We start from the raw sequence: 21,470 nt of genomic DNA on the forward strand, positions 1-21,470 counted from the left end.
ATGGCTGGTCCTTTATCTCAATACCATATTCCTTCTCTCTCTTTTCATACCCCTAGAACCCTATCAACCTCCTTCTTTAATATACTCAGCAGCTTGGCCTCCACAACCTTCCGTGGTAAAGAATTCCGCAGGTTCACTACCCTCCGAGAGAAGAAATTTCCGCTCATCTGTCCCCACTGTCTTATCCACATCCTAAGAGAGTCATCCCTCGTTCTAAATGCCACAGCCATTCTTCAACTCTTCTTTTATGATGTTTGAAAAGTTGCTCACTACTCAATCTATGCAGACAAAATGACACAGAAAGTGCGTTACCTGAATCACTGAACTCATCCTTCACCTGTATTGCATCACCTTGTGCAGCAATCCCACCGCACAGGTTCTCCATTGACTGAAAAGACAAACAAGACAAATTAGATCTCGTTAATGTATTGATAAATAAACCAAGTGGTTGGGACAAGTGACATAACCATCAGCTTATGCCACATCAATCGCTTGATCCCATTGATAAACAGCAACAAGGAACACCACTTTACAAGATTTAAAACATTACGAGTGCAGCTTTGGTCCAGTATTCTGTTCAGATTTTGCTCGTAATAAATGAGCAATAAAAATGCTCATTTATCTTCACTAAGTAAAACCCCACTGTAGACAAAACACTTCTAAAGTTGTTGCATCCTTTATTTTCTCCAAAACCTCTCAAAAGACAATGATATTCAAATTACATTTCATGCTTTGCTTTAATCTAACCTGAATATAACTGCATTCAGGCATAGGCAATCTAAAAAAAACTGCTAATAATACCCACACCAGCAATAGATAATACTTCTTATACAGGATGTGCAAAGAACATCTTAAGACATAGTCAGTCAAGAAAATTTATAGCGGCAAGAGGTACTTGCATAGTGGAAGAATACAGGAACATGACAGTTTCTAATTTGTATTCAGTTTGAAAAGCTGAGTCCAAAAGTTTCAAACTGAAGTCTGGATCTGGATCACTCAAGAGGCCCAGCAAAGACCAACTCTTCCAGCAAAAGCTCCCACCAAATCATGAATCAATCCTTCTCTCTGATATACTGGTAGTGATGCTGTATTTTTTATCTTTATCATTTTTTTTCTCCAGTTTGCCAGCTGTTTTCCTTATTCTCTTGAAACAAGCCAAACTTGACAGATCTCTAAGCTTAGGGTTGGTGGAAGATCTTCATACTTCACACATATTCACACTGCACTCAGCGACATACATGCCCCAGATTCACACGCAGGAAAAGATCAACAATGACTCGCAGAAGATTCTCATAAAGCTTGCCAAAATGGGACTGTGAGGAGGATGCAGAGAGGCGTCATGCAGATATAGACAGGTTAAGTGAATGCTCAGAATGGAACATAATATGAAAGCAAAAGTGAAATCGTGTATTTCGGTAAAGAAAATAGAAACACTGTATTTTTTAATGATGAAACGTTGAAAGGAAGAAGACAAGTGGGAGAGGAGAAATAACATGTGACACAAGAGATTCTGTAGATGCTGGAACCTGGAGCAACACACAAAATGCTGGAGGAACTCAGCAAGTCAGGCAGCATCTATGGAGGGAAATAAACAGTCGACGCTTCAGGTCGAGACCCTTCATCAGGACTGGAGAAATAACGTGTACAAGGAACCTAATAATGATCTAAGCATCAAAAGGTTGAAAGGTATTGTTAATCAGAGGGACCTGGGTGTCCTTGCGAAAGTTAACATAGAACATAGAACAGTACAGCACAAGAACAGGCCCTTCGGCCCATGATGTTGATGACACCTAATACTTTCTACCTGTACGTGGTCCGTATCCCTCCACTCTCTGCCTATCTAAGAGGCTCTTAAACACCTCTATCGTATCTGGCACCACCACTACCTCAGCAGCCCATTCCAGGCACCCACCACTCTCTGTGTAAAAAACTTGCCCCACACATCTCCTTTGAGCTTTCCCCCTCTCACCTTAAATGCATGCCCTCTATTATTAGACATTCTAACCCTGGGAAAAAGAAATCTTCTGTCTACTCTATCTGTGCCTCTCATAATTTTATAAACTTCCATCAGGTCTCCCCTCAGCCTCTGCCGTTCCAGAGAAAACAACCCAAGTTTGTCCAACCTCTCCTTATAGCACATACCTTCTAATCCAGGCATCCTGGATGCAAGTACAGCATCCAACATACAAGTACAGCAAGCCATTAGAATGGCAAACTGTATGTGGGCCTTTATTGCAGGAGGATTTGAGAACTAGAGGCATCTTTCTCTATATTGGACCCTACTGAGTTCACATCTGCAATACTGTGCACAGGTCTGGTGTCCCTAACTGAGGAAGCACCTTCTCACTATGAAGAAAATGGTAAGTGTTTAGGTATTAAAGGAATCAAAGGATATGGGGATAATGCAGGAAAGTGGTGATGAAGTAACAAATCAACCATGATCTTTTGAAAATGGAGACACAAGAGACTGCAGATGCTGGAATCTGGAGCAAAAAACTGCTGGAGGAACTCAGCGAGTCAGGCAGCATCTGTGGAGGGAAATGGGCAGTCGATGTTTCAAGTCAAGACCCCTAATCTGGACTGGATTTTATTGAAGGCTGAAAGGCCTACACCTGCTTCTATGTCTAATGTTCTAAATATTAAATTCAGGATTTTTTTTTCTCTTGCCTGCTTTTATGTTCAGGCCATTTAACTTGCTATGTTGCAGCACACACGATTTCCACTCTCCCACTCAGTTTCTCCTGCCTTTAAACTCCAGAGACTACTAGATTACACTGCGTAGCTGCTGCAAATAGGTAGCTTTGACAGAGAGACCATCTTCTGATGGTGTTTCAGTTCTTGAACAATAAAACCTACACTGTGATGTTGCTCTCAAGTCAAAGGGGATCAAACCAAACAAAATTAAAAACTTAATGAAATTGCCTATTGGATAAAAAAACATTTTTGCAATAAACACACATTTATTGACCTGGAAAAGAAACAGGTCAGATCTTAGTCCAACGAGAAGGGTCATTTTCTATCAGAAGAAGTTCCTGACTGCAAGATGCTTTCAAATAACCAAGCGCTTTGTGACAAAACAAAATAGTAAAAACAGGTCGACCAAAATGGAAACCCAGAGAGGGGGTGAGGCTCCAAAAAATCCAGTACTTTTCACTTTTGGTGGCAACAATACAAGATATATTCAGCATCAGTAAAGTAATCTGCTGGAGTACAAGTCATTATGATGTCCCAAAACATAGAAAATCTATCACTGACGACAACTCTTTGTAAATTCCTCACCTTAGAGAGCAGAGGGAGGCATCATCCCCAGGTTAAAAACTCTCACTGAATCGGAACCAACCATGGCTGTGGTACCAGCCGCAGTGTTCAGACCTGGTCAGCTGCAGCTAAGGTGCTGTTTTGGGGTGTTGGAACTGAACTCAGCACCCCTGAGAAGAGAAACGAATAAACCAACTGTTGCCGATCCACACCCAGTGAGGTCACCGGTAAAGACTGGAATTGTTTATCAGTAGCGTCTTGGTTCCTACAGCAGCAGTGCCCACTTGGGTGAAGCAGCAGAATACAATTGGCACTTGTGAGCTGCATTGCACTCAACAACGAAGATGTGCAATGGAGAGGAAGGTGCAAGGAAGTCACCATCTTATCTTTACAAAAATGTAAAACACTTGAAGAACATCTTGGCCAAAGCAGGCTGTAGTTCACTTTCTGTTGCTCTGGCCTTAAGGAAGAGAATGTGAAAGGACACATTGTAATAAGTGTCAGTTTTAGATGTGGTCATGGAACTGTGTTAGTCAGCCAGCTGAATAGGACAGTTTGTGACTCTGCCATGAACATTTAACACACTGAAACTTCACTGTGTCAAAAAGCTCGAAAATGCTAGAAAAAACAATTCCAGTAAACTCTTTTAGGCAGGAATCATAGTCATAGAGTAATAGAGAACAGAAGCAGGCACTTTGGCCCAACTTGTCCATGCCGAACAAGATGCCATCTAAGTTAGTCCCACTTGCCCGCATTTGGCCCATATCCCTCTAAACCTTTCCTATCATTGCACCTGTCCACTGCCAATGCCCTGCACTCAGTAGACTATAAAATATCTGGGGCTCTCAGCTCTACCTATTCTCAGCTATGGCCAATGGAAACATTTCAGCAGAATCCTACATCTTGCCCCACTTGTCAGGAGCCTGAATTCTTTAATCCATTTTTGGAGCGGTCTTCCAGCTTGAAGAGGTTTTCCCTTCTGGTAACTAATTCATTCACAGTATATGGACACACTGGCAAGGTCAGATTTAATGTCCATGTCTAACTGCCCTGGGTTGAGGAGGCAGGCACAGTAGTGTAGCGATTAGCGTAACGCTATGACAGCACCAGTGACCCGGCTTCAATTCCGGCCGCTGTCTGTAAGGAGTTTGTACGTTCTCCCCATGTCTGTGTGGGTTTCCTCCGGGTGCTCTGGTTTCCTCCCACATTCCAAAGACGTACGGGTTAGGAAGTTGTGGGCATGCTACATTGGCGCCAGAAGCGTGGCGACACTTGCAGGCTGCCTGCAGAACACTCTATGCAATAGATGCATTTCACTGTGCGTTTCGATGTACATGTGACTAATAAAGATATCTCATCTTATCCTAACTATGAACCAAGCACATTGGTGAGTCGGAAGTCACATATACTGTCTGGGTAAGGACAGGGCATTTGCTTCCCTGAAGGACAACAGTGAACCAAATGAATTTTTACAGCAATCTTATAGTTTCATGATCATTTTAACTGATATATGCTTTTTATTTCAGATTTATTTAATTGGTGGAAGTTTAAGTTCACCAGCTGCCATGATGGGTTTCAAACCCATCTCTCCAGCTCAATGGTCCTCTTGATAGTAACCTCAGCAACTTACCCACTATGTTACCCTAACCCCAAATCAATACCAAGTTCCAGTGTCAACCTCTGACTCATGACACAGGAAGGCTGGAACACTGGCACAGCTGATAGTTTTTGCGACAGTTCTGATCTTGGGTGCTGTCTGTTGGAGTTAACACATTCTCCCTGTGATTGCATGGGTTTCCTCTGGGTGCTCTGGGCAAGTTTTTTTTACACAGTGAGTGGTGGGTGCCTGGAATGCGCTGCCAGGGGTGGTAGTGGAGGCAGGTATGATAGAGGCATTTAAGAGGATCTTAGATAGGCACATGAATACGCAATGGAGGGATATGGACCTTGTGCGGGCAGAAGGGATTAGTTTAATTATGCATGATTAGCTTAATATCTAATAAATATCTAATATCCTGTTGTGCTATTAATGTGTATTATAATATCTGTTCTTCCTAAGTTGGTGTAAATGTCTGATGTGAATCTGTGCTTATCATGGGTGGAGTCAAAGCTCAGGATCTGTGCTGCCTTGGTCTATTGGTTGGATGCCAATCAGTACCCAGCCTAATGAATGTTTATTGTTTGGGAATGTTCAATTGTTGGGAGAAGAGGAAGATAAAATGAAATTTCACCACCAAAATGAATTTCAAAATAGAAAGCTGAAAGTTCTGTAGAATGTGAACCAAGTCTGATTGTGAAATATGACCTTGCTTTGACCTAGCTATTCCCAGATGAACCATATTGTTATTTAATTGCTTTATATACATTAAAAATTTTGCATGGGTACATCAGGAGGTCACTGAGTTTAAAACCAAAGACAGTGCACCAGGAAAAATTCCATTTAATGGATAACATGTGCAACTGTAAACCTTGGGAGATGGCATGCAGATTAGATGAATCTGATTAAAACTGAATGTCATCTTTACATAGGTCATTCACCATCCTTACGCTTCAAGGCTCTTCAGCAGAAGTAACCTCCCCGAGGCCTACAATTTATAAGGCTCTTTCAGAAATCAATTTATGAAGATTAGACAAAGATCTTTTCAGAAGTGGTTAGTATACACGCAATGGTTCTTGTATAACTCGGGATCATTCCATTGACTCACCCTGCACTTATCCGTTGGTGGCAATGATAACAAAGTGCTGCTGTCCACCTCGCCCATGAGGAATTCTGAGACACTGCCAAAGAGGAAATAATAATTATAGCAGTCGTCAAACCTCAACTTATACATTTCTATTTACTTTCAAAAGCAAAATTCTCCTCTTACACATTATTAGTTTTATTTTCGTTCAGTTAAACTCCAGCTAGCAGATCAGAAAGACATGCACTCCAAGGCTGACAAATGTTGCTTCATAACAGTTATCAGGGAGGAACAAAAGAGCTGCTTATGCTGACTTGCTCTCTCAGTCCTTCCTTTCTACAGCGGTACACTGGTCTTTGGTCAGTTACTTCATCTGAAATTGATGCCTGAATTAATAGAAGTAAATAAATATGCAGATGTTGGAAATCTGAAACAAAATCTGAAAATGTTAGAAAAACTCAGCAGGTCAGGCAGCATCTGTGGAAAGGAAAACAGTCAACATCCTGGACCTGTGACCCTTCATCAGAGTTCTTGAGTGCTTCACAGACCCGTTCTTGAGTGCTTCACAGACCCGAAACATTGACTGTTTCTCTTTCCACAGTTGCTGCCTGACCTGCTGAGTGTTTCCAGTACTTCCTGTTCTTGTTTGCCCAGGTCAATAATTTTCTATTCCAGTATCGTCTCAAGAGCCCCACGTTAAGGGCAACATGCAAATTATTGAATGCAACCAAGGCAAAATACTGCAGATGCTGGAAATCTGAAACTGAATCAATAAAATAGCACAAACATTCAGTGAGCCGGGCAGCACCTGTGAGGAGGGAAATGTAGTTAATATTTCAGGTGGCTGATCTTTCAGCAGAATTCACTCATTAATCTGAAAAACACTTGTTTACTCCTCCACAGATGCTGTCTGACCTGCTGGAGATTTCCAGCATTTTCTGTTCTCTTGCTACAACGGCGTAGTCAATAGTAAGGATATACCGAATGGTCTAGTCATCAAGGTGGTCCATTCACTAATTCTTCATTTGGGAGTCCTGTCTGTGCTAAGCTTACTACTATCAACAGGGCTAGCAAGAAAACAAAATCACTGTAATTGAAATAAAAACAGAAAGTGCTGGAAATGCTCAGCAGGTCAGGCAGCAGCTGTGGAGAGCGAAACAAGAGTTAACATTTCAGGTTGACGATCCTTTTTCAGAACTGGGAAAGAGAGAAGGCATGTTAGTTACTTGATTTTCAACACTGAAACTCTTAAACTGTGAAGAGCTTCACAATAAAGGGTGTTAGCGACTGGCAAACCATTTTACCAGCCAGGGAAAAAGTCAACCAGAGTTTCACAATAAAGGGCGTTAGCGACTGGCAAACCATTTTACAAGCCTCTCTTCCACCACTAATTTTTTTCTCATTAACCTCTACTGACCTACCTTATTACATAAATGAAAACTCCCCCATTCCCCCACACTATATGTCATGACTGAGATTTATACATACAAACAACAGGTGAGGGTCACAGAAATTAATCATATTTCTCACTAATTTATGACCTGGGGTTTTGGAAAATTATAACGAGTGGAATCACGCCCAGTAAGTGGGTGGAGAAATGAGGAACCCATAAAATTAGGCACCGTATAGAGCAATGGTCGGCAGCCATCTTATAGCCAATAAGGATACTCAATGGTAGTCCTCTCTTTGCCTTGCTGAACTCCACATAAAGAGGAAGAAGAGTAGTGGTTGGTGGCTTTCGCATAGACTTCAGGACTACCTCTGTTGCCAAATATTTTTATGAAACCTCTGGTCCTTTACATTACAAAAACCAGCAATGCATTTTTTGGCAGAAAAATAATGCCGACAATGTTAAAGTCCAATATGGGTTGAATTGACCTGTAAAATATCTTTAGCTCCTCCATTATTCACCATAGTGTACTCTGGTAATGGAAATTGATAGAGTGTGCTCCACTACACTTCAAAGAACCATCCTTAATGGCCCTGAGTTGTTATAGGTGATGCAACTTCAAGGGATTATCGCTTAACTACATCCTGTTCTCAACAGTCACCCATGTGGTGATCACCAGTATGATTTCCTCAGGAGCACATGTGCAACACAAGTTTTGCGGTTGTAGCCAAACTGAATATAGCAACAATTGGATTTCAGCACCATTTCCAAACACATCGATGGGAGAAATCTTAATAACAATAACTTGCATTTCTCTGGTGTCTTTTATATTCCTATCAGAACATCTGAAGGAGCTTTACATTTAATGATATACTTTTGATTTATGGCTGCCGATGCATCTGTCAACTTGCTCATGGAGTCATAGAGTTATACAGCACGGAAACAGGCCCTTCGGTCCTACTCATTCATACCATCCAAGATATCTATCTGAGTTGTCCCATTCGCCTGCATTTGGCCCATATCCCTCTAAGCCTTTTCTATCCATGTACCTGTCCAAATGTCTTCTAAACATTGTAATTGTACCTGCCTAATAGCGAGCTGTAAAAATGATCAGATGATCTGTTTCAGTGATGTTTGCTGAGAGATAAATATTGATCAGGGCCAAGAATATTTCCCCCACTCTTTCTTGAATGGAATGGAACTTAAGGCACAACCTAGTGACCCAGAGTAAAGAATGCTGTTAATGGAACCACTGCTGAGGCTTCAGCTGAAGAAACCAACTCAGGTAAAGTAACCATATCAGAAAGGAAAGTGATCTGGGACTTGAGGCTTCCATGGATGAAGCAGAGCATTTCAGTTAAGAGGACCATTTCAGGCTATGGAAACATTTGTCAGCAGTGTCTATTGAAGGAAATTTGATTGCATATAGAAAAAAGGAATTAGATGAACTTAAAAGAAGAACCATGTTCATTGTTACAGAAAAAGTGGGTGAAATGAGATTTAAATAGACAGTCAGAATGGTTTTGCTCTGTGCTGAAACCTCTCACTCCACCTATTGTATCAGAATAGGTTGTACTTCTTAATAGTAGTACTGATTCAGTCAAGGGCTCAGTGTATTAATGCAGATAGTGTGATCCTTTCTCAGGAAATAGTCATCACAATCCTTGCAAGGAGCCCAAATTAGCAGAAAATCTGGCTGTATACACTGTAAATGATTTGAACATCTCCTATACACTTCCTTGTATTTCCACATCTTTGAGAGCTATCACTTGATAATTTGGCCACAAACTCCACTTCCTGCCTCCACGTCAGTCATCAGATCTTACCAGCCACTTCCTGCAACCAAATTGAAAACACAGAGTGCATTTTAAAAAATTCAGTATCTTTAAATTCCAAGAACTATTGAAACATTCGCAGCCACCTACCTTTTAAATGAGTTTGGCCCTCTCCCTGCAACCTTTAATGGTTGCTGAAATATTACTTCCTTCTCCACCATTCTGATGCAAGGTCCAATAGTCTGGGAGCCTGCAGCCTCATTATAATTAGGCTCTTCCTCAAAGCGTCAATAGGGATACCCTCTCTCTGAGGACCTGCTTCCTTGTCCGATCTGCACATGAACCTAATGCTAGCATCAATCTGTCTGCTAAAATTAATCACACTTTGTCCAGAAGGCACTTCCCCTTGTGTATTTGCTGGTGTCCACTCCTACTCAGTTTCTGAATGTCATTAAGTGACAACTATCATTTGACTTGTGGTAAACCTGCTGCAATGGGTTCAAATTTTGAGGTCAGGAGCTGAGGGAAATGTAACAATCGAAGACAGCAAATACTGAAATGTCTCGGGCGATCAGTCCAACAGTGGAAAAACGTAGCAGAAAAAATGTTAAGTCATTTACTATCTTGTCAGTGAAGATGTTCAACTGCTAAACCAGCCACAGACATTTACTTCAAGTGCAAGATGTAGATCCAATATACCCAATTTTTGGTTATAAAGCAGCTAATTTTCCATATTTACACAGAAGTTATTAAAATGCTTGCATTTGCATTCAGGCTTTATACTTGCAAAAGAAAACATATAAAAATATATATATAGACTGCAGATGCTGGAATCTGAAGCAAAATAAAAACAAATGCTGGAGGAACTCAGCGGGTCAGGCAGCATCTGTGGAGGGAAATGGACAGTCAATGTTTCGGGACCAGTCCAGTTGAAGGGTGACGACCCGAAACGTCGACTGTCCACTTCCCTCCACAGATGCTGCCTGACAGTGGGGTTCCTCCAGTGTCTTGATTTTTGCATAAAAGTATACATATCCCATTAAAAACTTTGTATATTTTTAAGGAATGCATGAATGTATTAATATTAATATTCTTTTCTCGCTGATTGGTTTGTGCTGAACACATGGTACTATTGTTCATCTTGTTGACAGCGGCCAAAAGCAATAAAATAAACTGAGCCAAAACCTAACATAGTGTTCTATCCAATTTACAAAAATAGAACAGTCAGTTCAACTCTCCTGCACATAATCTTATTGGCATATGCAAGTCAAAAAATTCCAGATGCTGGAAATCTGAAACATCAACAAAAATGCTATTAACACTTAGCAGTTCAGACAGCATCAGTTCAGATGAAGGGTCTTCGACCTGTTTCCCTTTCCACAGATGCTGCCTGACCTGCTGAGTGTTTCCAGCATTTCCGGTTTTTATCTTATTTGCTTATCCTTTCTCCTTTTTGGACTTATCTAGTCTCACCTTACAGATACCTGTACAATATACCATGACTATATGGCAGCATATTCAACACGAGTCACTCTCTGGATAAAGAACGTTTGACTCTTTGTTTTGTGTGCATCCTTAACTGTCCTTGAAGTGTACTGGATCCAGTCTGGTTCAGAGACCTTCAGTCCTGCCCACACCATACGTACCTCAATCTCATCTTTGGATATTTGGCAACCAAGGTAATGTTGGCAGTGCCCAACATGGGAGCACAAGATGACCAAGCCACACACTTTAGATGCATAGTCACCACCCCCCCTCCCCAACAACTCTGTGGTTATTAAGAAAAAGAAAACGAAAAGTGTATAAAATCATGAGAAACGTAGATAAGGTGAATGCACACAGTGAAGGGGAATCACAAACTAGATGGCATAGGTTTAAGGTGAGAGGGGAAAGACTTAAAAGGGACCCGAGGGCAACTTCTTCCTGCAGAGGGTGGTGCATACATGGAACAAGCTGCCAGAGGAAGTGGTTGAGGTGGGTACAACTAAAAGATAATTGGACAAGTACACGGATAGGAAAGGTTTAGAGGGATATGGGCCAAACACGGACAAGTGAGACTAGCTAAGATGGGAATCTTGGTTGGGATGGACAAGTTAGCTGAAGGGCCCATTTCCATGCTGTATTACCCTATGACTCTATTAATACTGGTGAGAGGCAGTCATGAGACAGCTGTACAAACTTAGGGTTTAAACAATAAAACATAGAAGATTGGATTCAGTTCCTGCCTTCTGCCTCTTTTCCATACGTGGTGTTGTTGCTACTCTACCTCCACCTAAGTGAGTCAGTGATATACTTACTTGCTGCTAAATGCCACTGCCATTGTTTCAATCGCCTTCTCAAACTCCTTTTTATCATTTTCGTTGTTAGATTCATAATGGAAACCTAAAGGAAGAAGCAGCAAATGTTTTAATGAACACAAATTCTATGCAAAGGTTATATTAAAAGCTGACTGATGCTTTTTAGGAAACGGGGGATAAATAGTCCAGTTTGCTTGTGCGTGGTATCACAAGGGAAGCAATGCAGTGATGATTTTGAACATTAATTACATTATCCTGAATTCAATCATCAAGATTATATTTTATGTTCAGGCAAATATTTCAAAGAAACTATTTGCTCAAAGCCATTCTTCAATAGCGATGAGACAGGTCACAGAGCACATAGCACAGAACAGTCCTCTGGCTCCCTTTAAAGAAGTACATTTGTAAAACAAGAAAAACAAACTATGAAACTAAAGCATTGGATATAGGCTGCATTGTAAACTGTTATCCTGAGTCAGGTTTCAATTCAACCGAGCATGAATAGGATCCATCTCCCATCTCTTTCTCAAAAAAATATTGGAGTCCAAATTGCAATGAGTCTGGTCAGGTTTAATTCACTCGCTAGTCAGGAGAAGAGCATTGAATCTTTCCTCTGCTAGTGACCACACCAGTACTACCACTGAATGTAACCAAGGCAGATGCTGCACCACAACAGCTCGACCAGAACATCAGATGCGAGTCTTCTGGATCTGCAGAGCAGGCAGGTCCATCATAAATGGAGACACAAGAAGTTCTACAGATGCTGGAATCTGGAGCCACACACAAAAAGTGCTGGAGGAACTCAGCGGGTCAGGCAGCATCAATGGAGGGAAATAATCAGTCGATGTTTCGGGCCGAGACCCTTCATCAGGGCTGGATAGGAAGATGGCAGAAGCCAGAATAAGGTGGCGAGGGGGAGGCGGAGGAGCACACACAGGCAGGTGATAGGTGAGTTCAGGTGATAGGTAAGTCCACGTGAGAGGGGGAAGGTAGGTGGGTTGGGGGGAGGGTGTGGCTGGGAAGATGTAATGAGCTGAGAGGTGATCGGTAGAAGAGGCAAAGGGCTGAAGAAGGAGGAGTCTGGCAGGAGAGGGCAGTGGACCATGGAATAAAGGATGGGGGAGGGGAGGAGAGGAGATGGGCAGGTCATCAAGGTGGGGGAAGGGAGCCACAGGAATAAGGGAAGACAGAAGTTTGGTTGGGGGGAAAGAAAGAGAAGGGGTGGGGTTAGAGAAATCGATGTTGAGGCTGTTATACTGATGAGAATTAAATCTTTCATCGCCCATTGTATCAACAAAAGATGGACAATTCATTAACATTCATTTACATCCACTCCAAGATCAAGAAAAGGTGCACCCTTTACATCCCTTTATGTGCTTTGCAGCCAATGAAAACTTAATGAGATGTCTTTCTTTCTCTTCCAAGGCAGCCTCTCTAGATGACTCATTTCTGCTCCAGTTCTTGTGGGTTCTGAGGTGGTTGATGAGCCCAGTGTGGGACCTGCAGACTTTGCTACTACTGGGGCAGGAATGAGATTATTGACAGAGCCAAAGAGTAGCAGTTCGAGAGGTGGTCTGCACCTTCTGCCATTTGCATTGGGCTTCTGTACAGTCCTAACAAATGGACTCAAGGTTCTCAACATCATCCCAGAGCCTCCTTCTTCATTTCAAGCTGTCATGGGACAGGATTTCCCACAAATCAAGGAGAGCATCCTTGAATCATTTTCTTAGTCTTCCTGGTAATCTCTTGCCATGACAGAGCTCAGAATAAAGTATCTGTTTTGGGAATTGGATATTGGGCTTGCAAACAACATGGCCTGCCCATTGGAACTGATTTGAGTGTAACTAGGGCCTCAATGATGGGATGTTCCCTGAGACCGGTCACTGACATCGGATTCCTTATCCTGCCAAAGGATTTTTCAGGGACAGCATTCGTGATATCTCTCCAGTGCTTCAAAGTACCTGCTCCACGTCCCTGAAGCATACAACAGGGCAGATCACTGCTGCCCCATAGACCATGAGCTTTGTGCCAGGTTTGTGCCACATTCCAACAGTTCCTGAATTGAGATACTTTACTCCGAGCCCTATCACAGTAAGACATTACAAGCAGGACAGAGAAAACGATTCAAGGATGTTCTCAACAGTTCCTTGGGAAAGGTGTAACTCCCCCACTGACTTGTGGGAAACCTTGGCCCATGACAGCATAGTCAAAGGCCACACTGGTGTACCAAAGGGGAATGGTGAACTTCATCACCAATGTCTCATCTCAAATCAGCCCTCATTTTCCAAGGTTACATCGTGGACATATATTGTCAGAGGGAAGTACTGTAGAGCCGAGGCAAAGTAGTAGGGGACCTTTGTTTTGCAGATGTTAAGTGTAAGACCCATCCTCTTGTATGCTTTTGAATGTAGTCACTGTTGTAAACTCGACAGCTAACATGCACAGATGGTTTGTGATAATGATCAAATGATTTCTTTTTGAGTAATATCGAATGAGGGATTAACAGCAGCCAGCATACCCAGGATAACATCCACTTGTGTCTTTGAAATATGACCATGAGAATTTGGACAGAAATTGGTAACCGGTTTATTATTGTCACATGTACCGAGATACAGTGAAAAGCTTTTGTTTGTGTGCCATTCAGACAAGTCACTTCATCACATCAGTACATCAAGGGAAAGCAATAGCAGAATGCAGAATATAGTGTCACAGTTACAGAGAAAGTGCAGTGCGGGCAGATGATTAAAGTGCAAGGGTCACAACAAGGTAGACTGAGAGATCAGGAGTTCCTCTTTGTCGTATAAGAAAGATGCAACCTCAGTCAGTACAGCAGTGGAATGAAAAGCAGTTAGGTGACTAAGCAAGGTCTGAGGAACAGAGCCATAAGCTTCTCCATCTGTGGCTGAAGACTTTGATCAGAGTGCAACTCTCCTTGTTTCTCCTCTTGTTGTCTGCTTCTATTGATTTAGTTAAACAGTTTTAGTTAAATCGTGACTGCTGCCATGTGACAATGTGCTGAACTGAGTTTAGGGTCATGGGGCTGAGTTGAAATGGAGTCATAGAGTTATACAGCATAGAAACAGGCCCTTCAGCCCCACTCGCCCATGCTGACCAAGGTGCCCACCTAAGCTAGTCTTGCTTGCCTGCATTAGGACCATATCCCTCTAAACCTTTCCTATCCATGTACTTATCCAAATGTCTTTTTTAATGTTGTTGTTGTACCTCTCTCAACCACTTTCTCCGGCAACTCGCTCCATATACACACCACCCTCTGCATGAAGAAGTTGCCCCTCAGGTCCCTTTTAAATCTTTTCCCTCTCACCTTAAACCAATACCCGTGGCGGTTAGCATAATGCTATTACAGCGCCAGCGACCCAGGTTCAATTCTGGCCGCTGTCTGTAAGGAGTTTGTACGTTCTCCCTATGACTGCGTGGGTTTCCTCCAGGTGCTCCGGTTTCCTCCCACGTTCTAAAGATGTACGGGTTAGGAAGTCGTGGGGATGCTATGTTGGTGCCGGAAGCGTGGCGACACTTGCGGGCTGCCCCCAGAACACTCTACGCAAAAGATTCATTTCACTGTGTGTTTCAATGTACATGTGACTAATAAAGATATCTTATATAAAAAAAACCTTATCTTTTTGGTTCCCTTTCCTTGGGAAAAAAAACTGAGTGCATTCACCCTATCTATGCCCCTCATGATTTTATACACCTTTATATGGTGACCCCTCAGTCTACTACACTCCAAGGAATCAAGACCTAGCCTGCCCAACCTCTCTCTATAACTCAGACCCTTGAGTCCTGGCAGCATTCTTGTAAATTTATCTTGGAAATGACACAAACACTGAAGACCTGAGGTTGGTGGCTGCAGACACCATTGTGCTCATTACATTGACAACTATTCTGAAGTAAACACAAGAGGTTTACATTTCCAAGAGGAACAAAGAGGTCACATAGCCTGCAGTTGCCTCAGAATCACTGATTCTCACTCCCACAGATGCTGCCCGACCCACTGAGTTCTCCAGCAGATTGTTTGTTGTTCCTGTGACTTTATTTAGATAAAATGAAACTGACCCCGAAAAGGTCTGGTCTCTAATGTGCCATCAGAGCCACACCACACCACTCATGGAATTCACTGCAGAATTCTGATGGCCAGCATCTTTGAGGCAATGTGAAATTCACTGCTCCTCCAGCTGCCAGAATCATTCAACTTAGTGAAGATTGTGAGGATAGGAATTAAGACTGCATAACATTTTTGCCCAGTTACAGCCTGCAGTAAGCACAGAGTCATTAATCCTGGCTCAGAAAACAAGATTGCCAGAGGGTTTGAATGTCCATCTGCACTCTCTGCAATCAATCAGCTGTCCACCCTGTAATCTTCTCCCTCCTGTGTGAATCAGGCCTGTCTGGGGAGATCACTTTTACAGATTTGGTCGCTGGTTACAGCCCAGGGTAAGGGGTTGCCTCCCTGTTGCATACTTAACCTCAAGTTGCACTGGGAAAACTACACCTCAGTGAAGCTCATTTCTGATACTACAGGACTATCTAAAGATGCCTTATTTAATATTTTATCATTATTTTAAAATAGTTTGGGAATCTAATTATTTAGTAGAATGGTTTGCCAAGTTTAGTTAAACTCACTCATTCGAGCATTCACAATACAGGCTTCAGACTTCACAGTGAGACGTGTGGGTGACACATTATTGCAACGGGTAGGACTGCTGTCTCACAGCTTCAGTGACCCAGCTTCGAACGCACTCACCCGTGCCGTCTGTGACCACATGGGTTTCCCCTCAGTGCTCCGGTTTCCCCCCACATCCAAAGACGTTAATTGGCCACTCTAAGTTGTTCCTCATGTGGGTGGGTTGGTGGGAAAATCAGGCGGTGGTAATGGGCATGAGAGAGAATAGGCTGCAGGGAAATAAGTGGGACTGAAGGAGAGCTAGCACAGACCCGATGGGCAAAATGCCATAGGAAAATATTTGAGGAACAATGGAATAGAGGAACAGAAGTAGACCTTTCTGCCCATTCATCCTATCCCACCATTTCATTAGATTCCAAAGAAACGGGGAGAATATTTGTCAGGGCGATGAGGAAAGGGCAAGGGTTTACGGACTGGCAGGTTGCTCCACTGGGATCTGGTACCAACTCAATTGGCCAGGTGGCCTCTTGCTGTGCCACTACAATTTAGGGAATTGAAGGCAGGTTCACAGGGCTCTGAGAGGAGGCTGGTGCCCTCCAAACAATGGGTCTGAATGAACACTGGCAGTTTTACTTCCAACCTTGTTCTCGGCCTAAACAGCAGGTAGGTACCATGCAATCTTGCACCAGCTCTGGGCAGGGAGGAAGGGCTGCATTTCATGTTTGATACATTTGAAGGGTATAAGGTGGGCTTTAAGTTGGAGACAGGAGACTGCAGACGCTGGAATCTGGAGCAAGAAACAAACTGCTGGAGGAACTCAGTGGGTTGAGCAGCATCTGTGGAGGGGGGAGGGGGGAAGAGATCGTCGATGCTTCGAGCAGAGTCCCCTCCATCAGGACTTGATGCAGGTTTTCAACCCGAAACGTCGACAACTCCTCTCTCCCCCATAGATGCTGCTCGACCCGCTGAGTTCCTCCAGCAGATTGTTTCTCGGCTTTAAACTGGTGGGCACACTGCAGGGTGAAGTGAAAACTGGACTGAGGTAATGCTGGAACGGTATCACTGTCTCGCTCGCCAAGGATGCTGCCTGACCTGCTGAGTAGTTCTAGTATTTCTAGCTTTTGTGTCAGATTTCCTGCAGCTGCAGTGTTTAGCTTTTGTAAAAGCTGGACTCATTCTGGATCAGCCTTGCATACCGTTGAAGACGCGCATATGACCAGACTAGCTCATGTAACTGTCAAATATTTATTCCTGTGTTGTAAATTAGTTGAGGCCCTACAATTATTTGTTTCTAATTTATCTAACAGTGCAGGTGGTGTGCAACAATGGTTCAATGACCACCACCACACCCAACCCTTCTGTTTATAGAGCTTTATGGGATTAGAGTTCATTTCCTGTTATTCAGACCTTCCCAGGAGAGTTTAATCATCATTTTCAATTGTAAACTGATGCGATTTGCTCTCTGTGTTTGCAAATGAGCCCCATTTCCCGCACTGAGAGAACTAGCTGATCTCAGCAATGAGCAAGTTCGTAACAGAATGAGTCCAAAATCCCACTTACGGTATTAATGCTCCTGTTGTGCAGGAGGACTTTCCTGCAATACAGAGACTGGTACATGGTGAATGCTTCTGAATGCACTCATTTTAGGCAATGTTCTACAAGCAGCAACAACAACTTGCATTTACAGAGTACCAGCAAAACACTGAAAATCTATTTTCTGGCTATTCAGAAATCCTGACGGTTTGCAAACTGGCTCCCTCTCAACTCATCAGTGCCCCGGTTTGTGCACTCCCTTCCTACTTCTCCAGGGCCCCTTGAAGGTTTATTATAATATTCTGTAACATCTAAATCAAGTGAATTAAAAGTGTGTTGCGATATTAATAGGAATAACATCCAACAGTTTGGAAAATCTATTATGTCAGCATGAAAGTCCCTAATCTGCTGCATATATTTGCATTTTACTCATCCATATTGTAAACATTATGAAACATTTTACAATTGTACCACAAGCCATTACAGTAATCAAGAGGTTGGTAAAAAGGTGCATTTTAAGGAGATAAAGTGGAGATAGAAAGATGAATGTTGAGAAATTCATTTTAGTTGGTAGCAAAAAAACAAGTTGTTGGAAGGACTCAGTGGGTCAGGCAGCATCTGTGAAAGCAAAGGGTTGGTCGACGTTTCAGATCGAGACCTTGCATCAGGACTAAGATGCAGAGTCTTGACCCAAAATGTTGATTATTCCTTTGCCTTCACAGATGCTGCCTAACCCACTGAGTTCATCCAGCAGCTAGTTTTTTGCTCCAGATTCCACCATTTGTAGCCTCTTGTATCTTCATTTTAATCAGAGGATTCTAATGCCACCATATACTGGAGGCAGTGATGTCTACTCTGCTTCTGCTGTTGTAGCCCGAGTTACTGCGTACAGTTCACACTGACGAAGTCAGGTCAGGACGCTGGAAATCTAAAATAAAACCAAGATGCTAGGAGCACTCCGCATGGTGGCAGCATCCGTATTAGAGAGAAGCAACTAACTTTTCAATAAAAGACCCTTCTTCAAAACTGGTGCTACCAAACCTGCTGAGTGTTTCCAGCATTTTCTGTTTTAATGTTATATTCAGCAAAGATGTGGTTGTACTGGAGAGGAGACAGAGGAGATTTGTGAGGATGTTGCCAGGGCTAAAAAAACTGTAGAATATAGAACACAGAACACTACAGCACAGTACAGAACCTTCAGCCCACAATGTTGTGCCGATATTTTATCTTGCTCTAAGATCTATCTAACCCTTCCCTCCCACATAGCCCCCCATTTCTCTATCATTCGTGTGTCTATCTAAGAGTCTCTTAAATGTCCCTAACGTATCTGCCCCCACAACCTCTGACGGCAGTGCGTTCCATGCCCCCCCTACTCTCTGTGTAAAAAAAACTTACCCCTGACATCCCCCTTATACTTTCCTCCAATCACCTTAAAATTATGTCCCCTCATGTTAGACATTGTTGCCCTGGGAAGAAGTCTCTGACTGTCCACTCGATCTATGCCTCTTATCATCTTGTACACCTCTATCAAGTCACCTCTCATCCTCCTTCTCTCACAAGAGCAACCTTACAATTAAAGCACTGTAGCTGTAAGAAAAGTTTGATTAGGTAGGACTAATTTCTTTGGAACAGGGAAGCTTGAGTGGAGACTTGATTGTGGTGCAGAAAATCATGAAGGGCCTAGACAGAGTAGGGAAGAAAGGCCTAATTCCCTCAGTTGAGGAGCCAACAAACAGGAGATTGATTTAAGGTAATTGGTAGAGGGAATGGAGAGAGATAAAGGATTTTATTTCTCCCAGAAGATGGTAGGGGTACAGAAATCATTGCCTGGAAGAGCAGTAGAGGTGGAAATCTTCATCAGCTTTAAAAAGTACTTGGGTGTGTGTTTGAAATGTTGAGATCCAGGTCTGTGGGCTTAGAACTGGATGGTGAACTGTCACAGTCACAACTGAATGGCCTCCTGTGTCATAATTTTCTTCATTATTCTATGAAATTTAGTTCAACTGACTTCAATAGAATTTTATATATAAGCGTGGCTCCTCCATTCCCCCCATGCAGCACTACATTAAAGTACCTTCTTCACAATCTCTAGTCCAATAGCCCAGGTATAACCCTGAGAGAAGTATGCAAGTGGAATAATGTGCAACCATTAGAAAATGTCATTCCCTGAATAACCCCTACACAGAGCTTTCTTGCCAAATGTTGCTTTTGTCAGGATTTAACAGAGCTTTAATTACAATGCTGCTGATCGAGCATGGGACTTAATGATTGTTGGGAAACTGAACAAACAAATAGAGACACAAGAGACTGCAGATGCTGGAATCTGGAGCAAGAAACAATGTGCTGGAGGAACTCAGTGGGTCAGGCAGCATCTGTGGGAGCCTGATCCTGATGGAGGGGTTTCGACCGGAAACATCGACAACTTCTTTCCTCCCACAGGTGCTACATGACACGCTGAGTTCCTCCAGCACATTGGTTGTTGAACAAACAAATAGATTGAAACAAGCCATTTAACCGGCTTAAAACAGACCCTGAAATATTGTCAAGTGGCACCATGCCAATCAATCGAGGATGTGGAGGCTTCTGGCAACACTGGCACTTTACTCTGAATTGAGGAGGTGGGTAAGAGTCAACTTCATTGGTGGGTTAGTCATCACACTCAGGTCAGACCGAGTAAGGATGGCAGATTTCCTTCCTTGAACCCCATTAGTGTACCAGATGAATTTTTCGTGACAATCCAAAGTTCATGGCCACCATTACTGAAATTAGCTTTAATTCCATATTCAATTACTTGAATTTAACTTTCCCCACTTCTGGAGAGAGATTCAAATTCACATCCCTGGATCATTACACCTCTGTACTCATCCCATCTGAACTTATGCTCAAATGGCATTTGTCATTATATCAAATCGCAGTTGAATACGTAATTGACCAAAACAAACTTTGGACAGGGTACAAGATAACATGGACAGACATCCCATCAAGTTCCAGCAGCTCCTGCATTACTCCAGGTTTAATTTTCCCTTTTTAAGTATTTGTATCTCAATTGTATCTGTCAGGTTACCGGTTGAGAAGAATTACACAGTAACATAACCCTCCCTCCTGCGGCAAGCTGTTAAATTCACAACCTTTCACCCAGTGGTATTTGAACCCCTGACCTCAGCATATAAAAGGTGCCACCTACAATTCCCCTGCAGGTTGAGATGACAGGTGCTGAACAATGAGATTTCCCTTAATTAATTTTCCCCTTTAAGTATCTGCAGCACCTTTGAGCCCCACAGGTTACTTTGTGAATCCCAGGTTAATACCCAGTTGAGTGTTTCTTTTGTCATACCTTTCACTTTTGAAATCAATGTGCCCGCAGCAGTCAGGGTCTCCACTGTGTTGAGAAGTGGATATTTGTTGATGACCTGCCGTAGGATCCTCAGCACCTCCCCAAGACACTCGTGAGCCACCGGACGCCGAGTTTCAGTTTTCTCTGGAAAGGAATGACAGTCCAAAGTTAACAATGAACACAGAGTACGAAGAATAGCTTATTGATTTCACTTAAACAGCTTGAAAGAAAAACTGGAGATGCTGAAATCTAAAATAAAAACCAGACAGTGCTGGAAGTACTCAGCAGGTCAGGCAGCAACTGTGGAGATTGAAACAGAGGTGATGTATTGGGTTGATGTTAGTTCTTGAGATGGGTCAGTTCTTGAGATACTCTGTTTCAATATTGCCTGACCTGCTGAATATTTCCAGCATTTTCTATTTTTAAGAGTCATAGAATCATAACAGACATAAGAGTCATAACAGCACGGAAACAGGGCCTTTTGCCCAACTGGTCCACGCTGACCAAGATTCCCAGCCAAGCTAGTTTCATTTGCCCATGTTTGCCCCATATCCCTCTGAACT

General features: G+C 42.7%; 1 protein-coding gene across 1 annotated transcript in view; it reads right to left on the bottom strand.

The window, feature by feature from the left end:
* LOC127582733 (rho GTPase-activating protein 45-like) overlaps nucleotides 1-21,470 on the bottom strand; it is a 175,448-nt gene that overhangs the window by 52,901 nt on the left and 101,077 nt on the right. Inside the window, exons 4-7 of the mRNA XM_052038295.1 lie at nucleotides 20,908-21,051; nucleotides 11,402-11,486; nucleotides 5,964-6,036; nucleotides 313-388 (exon numbers count right to left, since the gene is read on the bottom strand). Coding sequence (XP_051894255.1) covers nucleotides 313-388; nucleotides 5,964-6,036; nucleotides 11,402-11,486; nucleotides 20,908-21,051 — 378 coding nt within the window. The remainder of the gene's footprint in view (nucleotides 1-312; nucleotides 389-5,963; nucleotides 6,037-11,401; nucleotides 11,487-20,907; nucleotides 21,052-21,470) is intronic.

Source organism: Pristis pectinata, chromosome 24, assembly GCF_009764475.1.
Source record: "Pristis pectinata isolate sPriPec2 chromosome 24, sPriPec2.1.pri, whole genome shotgun sequence".
Lineage (NCBI taxonomy): Eukaryota > Metazoa > Chordata > Chondrichthyes > Rhinopristiformes > Pristidae > Pristis > Pristis pectinata.